Here is a 16,443-nt window from a genome sequence, read left to right on the forward strand (position 1 = left end):
TTGAGGTCTTAAAATCATTTACATCTAAATTTTACATTTCTATATGTGAAAAATTTGTTATCAATTTCTGAAATGTAAAATGAGTACATCTCAGATAAAGTTACCAAACCAGCGCTGCTGACATCATCGAACTACCACCAAGGTTATAACCCTTAATGGAAACTAATGTTTTATTTTTTCCCCTCTCATTTCCTGATGTTAGCAGGAGCTCTTGCCGTGGCAATAAAAAATGTTTGAGCCATTGTTGCTCTGAATGGATGAATAGATTTGAAGACAGTAAGCCGGGTGACATGATTTGAATTTTACACTGGAAAGTTTTTGTCCTTCAAAGTTAAACTTTTCCTGACTATGCCTCAGTTGTGTGTCATCTCCCTTTTATTTACATGTTACTCTCTAAACCCCTCCACCACACATTCATTTCTCCTCATTTTAGCTTTACCCAGCATCCTTCTCTGTGCTTGTTTTCTTCTCCACTTACACATTTTTGCCACCGCTTTTTTTTCATCACAAATTTCCTAATATATGGCATTAGTCCTCTGTTCGATTTTACGTAGAGCTGCAATGCAAAAACTACACGCATTCTTTCCCAGTGAAGCCATGAGTCTATGCGTGCCAGATAACCCAGTGTACTGTATCCTCTGCTGTAAAAGCAAGAGACTACTGTAAGTGAATGAGTGATTGTGAGAGAGAAAGTGAGAGACAGGCAAAGAAGAATCCAACAGCAACACAGAGGTACAGAATTGGAAGAAATCAGTGTCCTTGTGACACTTAACCTTATGAGATTGGAGTCAGGACAGCCTGAGCTGGCAGCTGATGGCAGACCGCAACAGCAAGCCCATGGTGCAACCCATCTGTGCCTGGTATTAAAGCAGGCTCAAACCCCAGGGTCAGAGCCACCATGCTGTGTGTTAGCAACATGGACATGGGCACAGCCTGAGGGGCCAAAAAGTCACCCACTGGGATAACAATGGCAGCTTTGGTTAACACAAACACAATCTCAGAATGAGAGGAAAAAAATACACACTTTGTACAAGAACACAAGAGTAACTTCCATGTAGCTGTATGACTGATGACACAACACCACTCCATCCCATTCTTAAAAATACACATTTGGCAGTGAGCAAGGTCCCTTTTTCTTATCTGTACCTAGCTGAAGCTATGGTGGCTCTATGTGTGCATCGTGCTGTGTTGACTGCTGTGTGAGTATGTTTTGTATTTGTCCAGCTGTGTATGAATGTGATTATGCGTGTGAATACAAGGGTCAAAATTAGAGCGACCATTTATAATGCCATAGTGAGAAAATCAGGTCCAGTGGAGGGAAAAACATTCATCCCCACTATCTGCAACCAAGTGCTGACATGCTAATAAAATACCTTAAAGTGGCTAAAACTGTTTAGATTATGCTGTATCAGTGAATGATTTCGGCACTCTAGCTCTACATAGCCATGACTCTATAGTTAGTCAGCTACTATAGTTAGCTAAGTAGCTGCAAATTTACTCATAGTTTTCTGACCTACATTCCACAGTAACACAACCTGAATACTGTAAAAAGCTTTAAATTGCAGAAAAACACAAGCCTAAAACCAATATGCAGATATATGTAGCTAGATATAGATATAGATACATAGATATAGATATATTATTAGCAACCATACTGAGCATCAAGATCCCACAGTTTTTCAAGTCTTAGTGATGCCTTATGTCTTATTGCCTTTATCAGGTTTTGCCCCATAAAAGGCTTAGTTTTACTGTTTAGTGGCCTTAAAAAAAAGCTTAGCTCTTGGCCCTTTACCCTGTTGGTAGTGCATTTCAGCAGACAGAGGCCTTTAGGCATTTATATTTTTTTTTCACTAGCAGAATGTAATTGACAAGGAAGCACATTCAGACTATACAAAAAAAGAAGAAGAAGAAGAAGAAAAAAAGTGGACTATGAATTGTTTTCTATTCAGTGTTGGTGGGATTTTTAATTGTTTAATTAAAGTCTGTCGCTATAGAACCTACATATTATCTGATGTGTGACATCATTGGTGATACAGTTCCTTGACACCCAGGGAGATTTGTGACATCATATGTGAGGTCAAATAATTTTCTTGTTACCTAGCAACACTGCCCACTTACTCAGGTGGCCACTAATACACCTCCTGAGTTTGTAGTGGACCGATGAACAGCTGTTAATACAAAGAAGACACACACAGACACAGAGACATACAGAGATTCCTCCACTTAAAAGTGACATGTATTCCAATGGCTACTTTCCCACCGAGATGCATCAAAATACAATAATATTTATGTATCTCTCTCTATATATGACAAAATTACTGCAAAAGATTAAATGATAAAGTGAAGTGAAACAGCTAATGAAGAGCCACCATGAACTTTATGGTCTAAACTATGCCTGTATTAGACTGTACAGTTTACCAAGTCATATCAAAGTGATGTCAATCATTTAATGTAGGATCGTGAAAACAATCTCAAAACACAATTCATGTTTTTATTAACATATAACATAAGGCTTTAAATGCAATGCCTTTTGTCTTCTATGTCTGTCAGCTCCACTGGTATTATAAAAAACAGTAAAATGATTTGACTGAAGCAGTTAAGTTTAGTAGATTTTTTATTGTAGTTTTTTAGTAAAGATAACTAGACCCTACTTAAGAGTACTAATTAATTTGATCATTTCAAAGAAATTTTGCACAAAACCATTTTCTACAGCTCTTTGAACCCACCTGAATGCACACACACCAGTGTTAAGTCAAATTGAGATGCTCTCACGACCACGCAGAGGCTGCCGTTTTCCCACTATGTGAGCGGTCACTTAAACTCAGATTAAAAGCACTCATTCTTCACTACACCTCTTCAACCCTCCCAGCCCTACTGACCCTTTTCTCCTGTCCCCTTCGACCGTAGGAGGTCGCAGCCTAGCAGTTGCGGACGGGAACGCATGGATGGATCAGAGCGCTCCCACATGACAAAGCTACAGCGCGTCTGGGAAACGAGGAACGGAGAGCGGGCGTTTTTGGGAGAAACCGTAGACCAGATAATTTCTTCAACCTGCGGCACGTCCGGCTTGGTTCGCTGTCAAACAACTTCACTGTTTAGCTTCTTAGTTGTGAGATTACTGAGGCGAGAAGCTCGCTTCTTTTCTCTCCCTCTTTCCAAGTGAACTTTATAGGGATGTTATGTATCAGAGCATCACCGCGCAGTTAGTGCTGAAGTAACTGTAGGACGGATATAAAGACTGAACATCTTCTTGTGCTACTTTTTGTTCGGTTTGATACACAAAAGAAAAAAAGAGGGAGAGAGAGAGAGAGACAGGCCGTGTGTGAGTGAGTGCGTGTGAGTGTGTGTGTGCAGAGAGAGAGAGAGAGAGAGAGAGAGAGAGTCGCACAGGTTTTTTTGGAGCTACGTTTTCATGCCGTCAGTCTTGCGGACTCTGAGATGGACGTCAGATTTTATCCAGGTCCCCCTTCAAGCGTGGGTTCATGTACGCTACCGACTGACTCCGGTTTGGACTATTACCATTCCAACAAGGTAAGCAATTATCGCTACTTCAGTCGGTCAGATGTACAGCCCTAAGTTTGATGATGCAAGCGCTTAAGTACATTGAATACACATGGTGGCATACGGGTCGTATTTGTTAGGGCACGCTGTTTGAAGACTTCTAGTGACAAGTGCTGCACTTGTGGTTCCCTCGGGATAACTGAGTGACAGGCTGCATTTACCAGGCAACTTTTGTATTTTTTTTTTTTTTTTAATGCTTTTTAATGCTTTCAGATCGTGCACACGAGGTTTCTTTTAATTGCAATTTGCTTGTTTGTTAATCTGAATAAACTCGGGCTGCGTTGTGCTGTGGATGTCCTGTTAGCAGAGTTGGAGCGCACTATTTTATCTGGCGCACCGGAGGAACCGGCGATTGTTTTTCCAAACAAATTGACAAATGGACAAAACGAATGTGTGCATGATATTTTTCCTGCTAATATATTGACCGACAGAAGGTTCCCCATACGACTTAAACATTTCCGAATTAACTACATATACACTTTCCAGCTACCTTCACGCGGTCAATGCACTGTTACTCTGAAATATAATTATCGATATTGCGTCGAAATATGAGAGCCTGTTATGCGTCTTGGTGCAGGTTGTGATACTATAGCGTACCCTATATCTTGCAGTGTGATTTTGCATATTCATCCGTTTTATTGTTCTTCATTGTTTGGCAAAATTATTTCCATTAGGAGTAATCACCAATATATTCCTGCATACTTGGTTATCCCCACCTTTATAGACAAAAATTCAACCGCATCAATGTGCGCGTGGTAACTTTTTAGGGATTATTATTCACCTTTGTCATGAAACGAAGTCTTCTGTTTTGGCTTAAAGTTTGATTATTATGCGAGCTTTTGTGTTTATATTAGGACTGATAAGAAGTTCCCCAAAATAACTGCGCTGTACGCATGCGATTCAGTAGTAATAGAAGCTTTTAATGACAAACTTGAAGTGCCACCATCTGCCATGAATTATCCCCTGAAAACATGCTCTTTGGAATAAAGGGGAAAACACTCTATTTGCAGTAGTGCTTTCTGGATTTCCAATTCCTTCTTGAATTACTGTATGTAGTTATTGATATTCTGTTAATACTAGACCTATTGTAAAGAGACCAGGTATATACTATTACACTCTGGCCATGCGTGTACACCATTACAGACTATTTGCCTTGCAGAAAAATGTTTGGCATCTACAAGTGAGAAATGTACATACAGACCTACTTAATAGTCCAAGGTTACAAGCTGCAAGTAACGAGCCAAGTTTCTTTTACTGTGGTGGTCAAAGTAAAACTTGTGTTAACATTTGCCAGTAACTACTGAGCAGAGTTAGAAGAAGGCAGCATACCCTCAGCCATTCAAATCGGTTTGCTTGCCTTAGCACCTGGAGGGAAGCCAGCAGGCAGTTAACATTTGCTGATGACAAAGTGAAACATTATAGCTCAGTACAATATTTGAATTGTTAATCTGTCCTGTTCATGCACACAGTCACCTGTATGTATACATGTCCAACACATGCGGTTAGCTGCACATGCACACATTCTTCTACAACAATCACATAACGCATACTTGCAGAGAGATTTGAATTACAATCCATGAGTACTTTACATCGATTACTGTTATTCCTTAACTCCTTACTCACTGGATCGTCAACCTCAGGCCTTAAAATCCAACATAAAGTATTCATAATTACAGCTTAATTTCAGTTTACACATTAATTTAGTCCATCAGTAGAAATAGGATTCAAATAGGGCTTTGTAATCTTTCTGTCCTTTTGAAAAAGTTGCATACTTGCCTGTGTTTCTGTGTGTGTGTGATTAACTAAACACACATACTGCAGGCAGACACAGAGTAGCTGCAGATGTACTATCTGCTGAAGATCACAGTAGGACCTTGTTGTCTCTGACTGAGGCTAAGTCCCAGCTCTTGTAGTATTAACACAATGAACTGTATTGGTTATCATGATTCAGCAAGCGTACAGGCTGTTGGCTCAGTAAGGAGCAGGTTTGGGTTTCAAGGACAGAATCATATAACATTGTCATTACTAAAGTAACAGCTGTGACTATGATGTAAAGCGACACGTTATCTGTACTGTACTCCTGCTTCTACACATATCTGTTGAATAATGATACAGGATATTTATGCGACATTTTGGCAATAGTTCATCTTACTGGCACCTTTAATTCACAAGTATGGAGTTCACCTCCTGGAGTGGCTCAGTGCTAGAAGTGCCAGAGCTGTTTAATGCTGCTTCACCTGCAAGTGATGAAGCTGATTTTTTTTTTTCTCTCTTAATGTGAGAGTCATGAGAGAGTTAGTCATTGCTGTCAAATCCATGATTTTAATATTTTCTTAGAATTTTTCATAGTAAATTGGAAAGATGATTGTAAGTAACACATTTTTGCAGCCTCAAGAGCTGCAAAGAGCTTCTGATTAGCCTCGAAATACACCCAAATGAGGCCTCCTGAAAACATTCACACCTAAAATGGACAATATATAAATTTACAGCTTGTGTGAAAGTCACTAGTGTAGTTATGCACTGCAGTACAGTATTAAACACTCTAACCAGGAAGTGAACATAATACCAAGTGGGACAGTCCACATGTAAAAAAGTCTATGGCTTCCTGTTCTAGTGGTGTAAACTCAAATCTATTTCTGAGGGTGACTGTTAAGGTTTGTGAGAATGACTGTAAATGGTATGTGTGCACATAATGATCAGATATGTATTCATTCTGTTTTTCTTTTTTTTTTTAAGGAATCAGTAGTAGAGGAAGTAAAGATCATTAATGATATGCTTTTATTTGTGTACAGGACCTGTAGGACAGTTTACCCGCATGAAGGTTATAGTGGTCAGTTTCTGGTAAATTCTGTTGCATTGTATGGAGAGGTGTTTTTATTATATTTAGCGTTTTCTTTAGTGTTATATACAGGGTGGGCAGAATACAGTATAGACAGTATATATATATAGTCAGCACCGTCATCTAAATCCTGTAGTCATAGCACTAAATCAACACCTCTCTAAAACAACCGTAAGAACTAAAACTGAGCACTATAATCTCCATGAAAGCAGGATTTATTGCATGACTTGACTACATTAGTCCTAACAAACTGACAAGTGAATGTAAGCATCACCCAAATGTTTAATCAAAAGGTTACTCTTTAGTTTTTGTTCTTCAATCCAATTCATATTCAGAAAACAAAAAGGTAAAGATATTGTCTAAAACCGTTGTGCTTCTCTGCATTTCATTGTAAAACAACCTGTTCACCCGTACTTCAGAACAATGCAAAGAACAACACATGAGAAAAGCATCGATTTGTGTTTTGTTAAGAACCCCACGGCTCTGTTGCTCTTCTCAACTCCATCCAACTTGCATTGTCCTGCACTTGCACAATCACTGTGAGTCATCTTTACTTTTCGCCCAAGATTTCTCCTAATCTTTTTGAAGCCTCTCTGTATCTTTCCTCGCTGAGTGGGAGGCTTGTTTGTTCAGCGTACACTCAGCTGTGTATACCAGCGCTGAAGGCCACTTCTTCGCAAATGCCTGTTTTAGTGGGAGACTATTTGTCAAATGCATTATGACTTGTGCATACCCCCAGGCAGAATCACTCCGGTGAAATGAAGTTGGATAGATTACTGTAGATGCTCCACTTTCCCCTTATCCCTTTTCCCTCTAACAACACAGTGCCCAAGAGAGAGCCTCTCATGTAATTATACTGTAGTTATACTGTAGGTTTATAATTCAATGGTTTGCAGATGTTACTCTTTACATAGTTGCAGTCTGTTCCAACTTACTATCAGTTATTTAGAGATTTTTATGTAGCACTAAATGCATGCACGTGTGTGTCCACAGCACAAATCTAACTGCTAAAACACTTTGGCATGAGATGTATGAAATAGGTTTGAAGGTAAGCCTCGTTTGCACATTTATCCAGGTTATCTTATGCTTTATCTTATGCCTTATTTTACACCACTGCATGAGTCCACATTACCGTTAGCTGACATTCATCCACTCAAAAAGCAATGAGGCCAGTTTTTGCAGAGCACGTACCACCCCTTTTTAAGTGGTCCGTTCCATTTCCAGTGCTATCCAAATCACTGTATTAGTCACAGGATACTTCAAAGTATGGACAGGCAAAAATATTTTCCATTTGAATTCTCAGAATGCAATTTTTTTTTTCCCCCTCTTCAAAACATGACAGTAATAGAAACAGAAATAAGAAGAGTTATTTCAGCAGTACCTCATTCTGTACACATAGAGAAGTTAATTACATGGAGGCAAGCATTCTTGGGTCGACAGCATGGACTTGGGGTTTTTCATTGTGCCCATTCATAACATTCTGCTGACTGGCCAGTCCGAGTTGCAATATCCCAACTATTCTCACTGGGAAAATGTTAACCCATGCATGGCTCACATGCACACCAGAGGGAAAAATGCACTCTGTGTTGCTGGAACTACAAGTGGTGAGTTTATTGTTATAATGCAGTTCTTGGCAGTTCGCTCATGGAATGAAGAATTTTTGGATTTAAAAATCACTAAACTGTCTACAGTGTGTTTTTTGTTTTGGTTTGTTGTTTGTTTGTTTTTTTTTAAATATTATTCTTTTTGTCTAACCACTTCCTGGCAGTATTCATAATGAAGTCATTCTGTCTCCCCACCCCCCCCCCCCCTCGCTGTGTCTAACTTCTTCTCTCATTTACCTTCCCAGCAGCAATGTCAAAAGGTTATGGAGGGAAGCTGGATCGCCTGGGGCTGATTGTGTCTTTGAGTTAATGATAAGTAGCTACAGTGTTACTCTCTGGAGCAGTGGGGCTTAGATTGTGTTGTGTGCATAGACTGTTACGGTAGGACTGTGAGTATTTTGCTTTAGATCAGACGTTTAAAACAGAAAAAAGAGAGCTACGGCTAGAGGTACAAGGTTGACTGCATTTTTCAGCTGAATTAAATCCATGCAGAACCCAACCTTCCTTGTTATGGCATTATGTCTGTTCAGCTATGTTACTGTATAGTTGCATCACAGGAAAAAGCCCCAATGTCACCACATCAATGACACTGTAGTTTCTATTCTATAGCTGCATCTATCTTGGATTTCACAGGGTATTTTAAGGACAGCAATTGCCAGTTTAGAGAACAAGTATGGGGATACAGTTATCCATTACAGGGATTTACCATGATTTACCAGGACTTGAGTTTAACCTGCAAGATAGTGAAGTCAACCAGACTCTGCAGCACTCCAGCGCTCTGAACTTCATAATCTAGACCAGACATGACTCAGAGCTACTAGAGGTGTTAAGAGGTTCATAAGTCATGTATGGCTGAAAATAGATTCTATAGTTTATCCTGCCTCGTTAGCTACTTAATCACCAAGGCCCATAGAAACAGGCTATTCATGTTGATGATTGATTATATTAACTACCAAGAATTGAAACATGACGGTGCATTTTTAGAAACTTCTCCCAATATACTTTTGTGATATACTATTGCCATCCAAGCCATTCCTGCATTGTTATCACTCTGTAATCTATCACTCAGTAAGTCTATCGCCAGACTGCTTTTAGGATGATATCAGGTTTTCAGCCTGGGTGACATGCATGACAGGCCGTAAGTTACTGCGATACACAGCCGCATCATAAGGTGTCAGAGTAATTTCAATCTTGACGTTGATTACGAACTGAAACAGCCAAGCCCCAGTTCAACTCGTGCCCCTCATTAAATCACATTAACCCTAATTATCGTCACAGCCCCTTGAAACAAAAATACAACAGTCAGGCTTGACTCTTGGCTCCTCGGCTGGCTGTTGGGTGTGTGTATTATACACTTGTGACTTGTGTAAAGTCAAGTCCAATGTGGCAAAGCATTTTAAACTGTCTTCACCTCAGGAGGCCACCAGTTTCTCAGTTTCTCAGTAGCAATCGCCTTGACTTGCTGTATCCCTCTCCCCCCTCCCCCAGCTCTCTCTATCACCTCCCTCATGAAGCCCAGTTTCCTTGTGCTTTTTTATATTCACTTCTTGATTGGTTGGGGGATGGGGGTGGTGGAATAGCATTTGAGAGGTTAGCTGGTTAGTGCAGGGAGGGGGAAGAAGGTTGGTGTGTGCATAAAGAAAGAGAAGGGTCTGTAGATGGAGGGAAACTGGAGAGAGATTTTTAGGGGTACTTTATTTTTCAGCTCGCCATTGAGTCTGTAATGTCATTCAACGATGTGGAAACCAAAATGAGCCTTGCCACCAGATGTGTTCCAGTCCAGATAGCGACTTGAAAGACAGACGTTTATTGTTTTAGTGCATTTGGTGTGGTTCAAACCCAAACTGCATGAAATGCTGATTGATGGATTTCACTAAAGAATGTCTGTGCATATGTGTGTGTGTGTGTGCCTACGCGCGTGTGTGTCAGAGAGAGAGGGAAGCAAAGAGAGAGAGAAAGATCTCCTTTATCTGATTTATTTAACTATTTTTTTGCCCTGTTCTTTGCTCAGTCTGCTGACGAGAAGGGAAAACTGACTGTATTTCACTGTGCTACAGTAGCATTTCAAAGCAGATTCATCTGCTTTCCATCAGCACTGCAGTCTTTGTTGAACTTGAAGGCTCATTCTTTAAGTAATGTATCACTTTTATGTCTGTTGAATGCGGTCTGTGTATTTCTATAAAACATGTAGACAAAACAAATGTAGCGTGCTTCAGTAGAGATAAGCATGGTAAACATACTTAGTAGTAAGTATTACAAAACTGTTGTATAGAAGGTTCTGTTCTTATTATAAAAATAAGTCAATGTAATTTAAACTATTGTGACCTTATGTTGTGCAACTTTATGTCTTTGGTTCACCAAGGGCAACAACCAAACTTATTGTTGTTGCTGACATTTAGCAGCATCCACATGCATGTGGTTTAGACTTTAGGTCAGGAAGTGCGCAGTTCAGTCTTTCTGTGCTACAGTTTTAGAATCCCAACTGTGAATTGCATGTTCCTAATTATCATATAATAAAATTTTTGTTGTTCCTATTGTTTTATGATTAGGGAATCAGCATGCCAACATGGATGCAACCAAGACAAAATGTTTTCATTGTGCTGAAATGCTGCAATTCCCCCAGCAAGAAATCTGATCTTCATTAGGATAATTGCTTCATTTCATTCATAAACAAATAGGCCACAAAGTGATTATTCTAGATGCTGGAGATTATGAGCACAGTTATTGGACTTGGCAGATTTGTGTAAAGCAGGCTTTGGTACATAAATTAGCGTAACCATTGTATGACAAAACGGTATCAACATTTCAAATAAGCACAAATGGATCTCATCATCTCTCACTTTCACACTCGCCACTGTCCAAACATCTTACAGTTTTTCCAGCAATTTGTTTTTTATTTCATCTCTGTAGGAATGGTATATCATAGCATATGTTTTGGTACTGCCGTGAGTTTTTCAGTAAAGGCTGCACCTGAAATGTTGCAAGACTGCTGTTTGGGTCTACGAGCAGGAAATGAAACACTAAGGAGAGGAAAGAGTGAAAGGAGAAGGGGTAAGAATGATTTGGGGCATCTTGACAGGTCAGAGCGTGCAAGTTGTGACAGAACAGATCTGGATCTGATGTTTCTATTAGTTTTAGTTAAGTCTGGTAAAGCTCCATATCTCTCGATCAAAATTCATTATCAGCTTTTTTTTTTTTTTTCAAGACAGTAAATTATCCTGGTTTGTACTGAAGGCTTGTTGTATTAAAAGGAAAGAGGAACAGGAAAGTTAAAAGAATGTACTTGTTAAGGTTACATCGTGGTAAGTGGTTTATTTCCTGGTGTTATTGCCCTCCTTGCTCCGCCTGATGGGTGTTTCTTTAAAAAAGGTCAGTAAGGATAACATGATCCAACAGATTCCATAAGATAAATGTATAAAAACACTAATAATCAGTGTGTCTGTGCTGTCAAAGAATGCAGCTGTCGGGTGTATTAAGAGAGGTTCGCAAGCCTGGGCAAACACGAACAGTTGTCTTAGCTTCCTGAGGCATGTCCTGTGCAAACAGAACTAGAGACTGCTGGTTCAGGTCCACACTCAAAGACTGCAGGCTCACTGAGAGACGCTCAAAGACATACAATTTCTTGCAAGTAGACACTCTTGCATGCAGTCACATAACATAAATAAACATGTGCATATGTGTGGTCATAAACCACAGAAATGATGTCGTGTTGAAAATCCACAGATCACTGTACCTGATAGTATGAACTTCTTATTAACAGTCGATCCCATGACTAAATGTGTGATTATTATAGAAGGACTTACAGTAAGATGTATCCAAAAGACTGTTCAGAAAGATAATTCAGCTTTATTTCTTTTTCTTTTTAAAAATCTTTGACTTGTCAATAAATCATTGTTGAGTCGCTTACGGGATGCGCCGGAAGTTAGTTAGCTGGTTAGGCCACCAGGGATTGGTCGTCTGCCATGTGCCATTTGTTTCTGTGCCTCTCTGAGCCAAGTGTGTGTGAGATTCCCCTCCCTATCACTACAAACCCACAGTCCCCCCAAGGCCTCTTTTTTGCCTCTGTCTTGTAAACCACCTCTGGCACTTCTGGGCTTTGTTCATAATATTTTCATTGTAGCTTTGCCTTACTTTCCAGGAATTATATTCTCTGTGTGTTGATAGCCAGACTTTGCTACCCAATCATTTTCAGTGACAACTCAGCATAGTAAAAACACCTAATCTTACAGAGGAGCTACCATGTACTAAAATGCAGATGCAAATTCATTTCTTTTCATTGGTGCACGATCATGCCAAGCCTAATTTGGCATTGCTTTTACACTTTAAAAAAATCCATTGTGTATAAAATACACAGAATAATAATTCCACAATGTGTAAAATAATTGATAATAAATTTAATGTTTTGTACCCTTAGATTATTTTGGATCTATAGTAGCTGCTTATGCCTGAGTATTCTGTTGTGTTGGTGCAGCTGAAAGTGAGTGTGTTCACAGTGCAAACACAGCATTGCTGGCACTCCTGGTTTCACTTAATCTTTGACACAAAGGCACTTGCTTGTGGCTGGAATCTCGGACAGATTTAGTGACAGAGACAGAGAGCTAGGGAGAGAGAGCGCTCAGTAAGTGTGCATAAATAGTAGGCAAAATTGCTTAAAAGTAAAAAAAAAAACAAGCAAAAAAAAAACACATTTTAAAGGATTTATATTTAATTCATTATTATTAGTTAGATATCTCCTTATACAGAAAATGGAGAGTCCATTTTTGTAATTTCTGAAATGCTTAAAAATAACAGACGATTATTTGGGCATCCTAAGGCAAACATAGTATAGCAGGTACTGTGATACTGTACCAGGTACTTTGGTCACCTCGGGACCTTATTCTTGGTTGTGGTGTACACAGACATCTACACGTACTGTCAGTGTGATGATTTATTCATCTGCCATTTCACTGAGAGCTTCTCTGATATTATAGTATCTTAAGCAAATAAATAAATAAATAAATTATTCCCAAGAGACTTTAAATGATTTGCTAATAAGCTCTTTTAAGGCGTCTTTTGATGTTTTATCAAGGACTGACACATTAATTGGAAATGTTTTCACCATTGCTGCAGTGATGAAAACGGAAAACAATTTGAAACATTTGAAAAAGGAAAACATTTATTTGTTTTTATCCAAATTGTCATGTTATCTGGAGTTGTGTCCTTAATTATGCTTTTTTTTTTTTTCCGTCGTATAACTTTACCTCTTGGCACCACAGGCTGTTGTTTACAAAGACTCATGTCTTTAGATGCAGAAGCATTGAATTTTGATAAGTAATTAATGAATATTTTCATATTAAAATGAGTTTTTCTGAATCTGCCTCGAAGGCTCGAGGAATTCGTCCAAAATGGAAACTGACAACCTCTCATCAGACTTCCCCAGAATTTGCTGACACCATTCAGGGGTTAATCACCATATTTTTGGCAGGAGGAGGGTGTCAGTTCTTTTTAGGTATAACCACCTAGTACTCTTTTAATTGACTTCAGGAGAAACCGTATCAAGACGTGCTGATGAAGTTACAAATTGGCTAAAGCGACTCATTCTGAGTGCCAGATCTCCTTGTTCCTTTTTGGTTCGGTTTGTTGTACTTTCTGCTGCTCCGCATAATGACGAGGGTGGAAGAGTGGAAGATTTCAATTACTCTGAGAAAGTCAAGGAGGCTGTTGAAGTTTGAAAAATACAACATGAGCTTGTTGCTCTGTGGAGATTGTGCCCATTTGGAATGTAATTAAATTGGTTTGGCTGCTTGCCAGTGAAAAAATACATTTTTTTTTTCTCATTGCAAATGAAAATGTATAGAGTGTTTTGCTGAAAAATACCTGGAGGGAACAGTAAGCTGTTGAATATTTGTAATACAGCTTGCATTGTGCAGTTGAAATGAGTTTTGAGATGAGTTATCCGTTGTGGTTTCCCCTTTGACATTTCAAAGGTATGCAGCTTTTGAACCATGGATTTACTGTAATCTATTTTTTTTCTATTATTGATGTGTGGTTGAGTTATAAAGTGTAGATTGGCTTCTCTGCCATTTCTCTGGCTTTGCCATATCAGAAACCACAAGGCCACGCTGCAGCAGCAGACTTTGTAATAATGTTATATATAGCGACATGTAAAACTCAGTTGTTGGTCCCAGTCTACATGTGAGACTGTGCAAAATTGGTGTTTACTTTATAGAAACACTCTTAGTAGCATTCACAAAGTAATCAGTCTGTAGTGACAGAGATATTATCAAACATTAAAATTTGAACATAAATTTGAAATTGAGGAACTGCAATTTATTGTAAATGTAATAAACCATGAATGTTATGGTGTCTGATGATCTCACTTAATTTACAGCCCCACTTTATAGGAAACATTACTCAGTTTCTGAAAAACCAAGTTTAGATTTTAAAATATAAATGAAATTGAATGTTTAATGGCTAACAGTTTGAAAAAGAGAAACTATTATAACTGTGTTATCACTGCTTCCCTTTTAGCTTCAAAAAGACCAAAAAATAATTGACATTTGAGATTGTTTTGGCAATCATAATGTGCAAAATGATCTTCCAGTTTTTTCAAATGACCACAAAGCAGCATAAACCTCAACGATAAAAATAAAAAGATTGTTGGTCGGGGTACTGTTTACTTTTAAGAGAAGGAGCGAGAGAGAGAGAGGAATGGAGTAGAGTGAGAAAGAGAGAGAAGAACCACAAGTAGAGTGTGAGCTGTTAGGTTTGTTAGGTTGTTGTGTGTTTGTTGTGGAGTATTATAAAAATCCAGCTTCTGATCCACTGTTCCTTGATCTGCAAATGGATCGAGCTGCCTAGTGGAGCCATTCTTACAAAATCAGCCTGACATGGCGTTATAATAGCTTTTCCTTGTACGTGTTCTGTCAAATCAACTTAGCCTCTTTGGGTGCTATTTTAGTGGTCACAGAGTCGATAGAAGAAACTGCAATTTTTTTTTTTTTGTCTGTGTTGCTGCTTATCCCCAGAGAGCCTATGGATATATTCATATATCTAGTGCCATAATGCCATCGTTTCAGCACTGTGACACTTTTGGAAAGTGTACTTTGAAACCAGATCTGTGAAGCGAGGCAGAGAGGTGCTGAGCTGATGAGCTAATTAGTGGGGTCTACCACTGTTGTGCTAATGGCTGTTGCTCATGCATGTGTGTATGTGCTCAGGCTGCTTTTTTAAGGCTTAATCCAGCATGCGCATGACACAGCTTGCTAAGTGAATCAAATGGCTGGGTATCAGTGGAAACAAGGCTCCTCAGTCTCCTCAATGGAACTGCAAAGATAGAGCAAATGGGCACAGATATGCCAATACACCTTCAGGGCATTGATTCTGTGCCATAATGCTTTCATGTGCCTCTGAATGTAAAGTCACATCTCAATGGAGCACAGCCCTGGACTTTTTTTTTTTTCTGTGTGTTGTCTTATGTTGCTAGATACATTAATGGGAAAACATGTATGTTTGCATGTGTGTTTGAGACAATCCAGACTCAGGAACATACTGCAAAGCTATAAAATCATGTAGGTTTCTAGTGTTGCAGCTCTGTAATTGTGCAATCAACTACAAAACAAACATGTTCTAGAGAGAGGAAGCGATTGAAAGATAAATCTTTATCTGGCAGACAGAGAAAAAGACTCGTTGAGCAATTTTGCAAACTTACACGGAGTAAAAATATTAAAATAATGAAATGGAGTGGATGTACAGCGCACATTATCACGTTTCCACACAAACACACGAGCAATACCAGTCTTCTTTCCCAAGCATGCACGTGCTGACATGACAGCAGCTCTCACTTTCATTTGTGCTCATGCACCTGCTGACATTCACTGTTATTTTCATTACAGTTGTCCTACATCAGTGTTCTTACCACAGTGTGATCACACATTAAACAACAAGTTTCTACAACTAAATGGAATGTACTTGTCAAAACAGTTCAGAGTGAGCCATATTAGAGTTTATGGGGTTAAGATATGATTAAGACTTTTAGGCTATTAAAACCCTAAACCCTGTTTGTCAAAGGAAACCCTGCAGGTAACATGGCTATTTATATTTTTGCATTGTTTGATACTCAAAACTGGACAATGGATAGGAGAGCACACAAGATTTGTAGCTATAAATAATTTTTTATATAACTAAAAGGAAACTAAAGATAGACTTAGCAAAACAAAACCAACAGGGTGGAAGCCAGGGAGGCTGACTGCCTCCAACTTATGTAGTGCAGCTGAACTGAGTGAACTCCACCCACCTTGCTCAAGGAACCACACAATCAACAGATAATAAACTGCCAATATTTTTGATGACTGAGCAATAGTTTAAGTCACAGGCCAATCAGCTTCATTATATGCCATTGTGTTTTAGTAGCTCAAAAGGAAAAGTAGAAGTAGAAATGAGCCTTTTTTTTTTCCAGTA

The 16,443-nt window shown here is 39.0% G+C and overlaps 1 protein-coding gene across 4 annotated transcripts in view; it reads left to right on the plus strand.

The window, feature by feature from the left end:
* Positions 1-2,985: 2,985 nt before the first annotated feature.
* tox2 (TOX high mobility group box family member 2) overlaps positions 2,986-16,443 on the plus strand; it is an 86,867-nt gene continuing 73,409 nt past the window's right edge. For 3 of the 4 annotated variants that reach the window (XM_030729319.1, XM_030729321.1, XM_030729322.1), the window contains exon 1: positions 2,986-3,531. In XM_030729319.1, the coding sequence (XP_030585179.1) occupies positions 3,439-3,531 (93 nt within the window). In that variant the 5' untranslated portion in view covers positions 2,986-3,438. The remainder of the gene's footprint in view (positions 3,532-16,443) is intronic. The other variant, XM_030729323.1, reaches the window with a different exon arrangement.

This window comes from Archocentrus centrarchus, chromosome 5 (assembly GCF_007364275.1).
Source record: "Archocentrus centrarchus isolate MPI-CPG fArcCen1 chromosome 5, fArcCen1, whole genome shotgun sequence".
Lineage (NCBI taxonomy): Eukaryota > Metazoa > Chordata > Actinopteri > Cichliformes > Cichlidae > Archocentrus > Archocentrus centrarchus.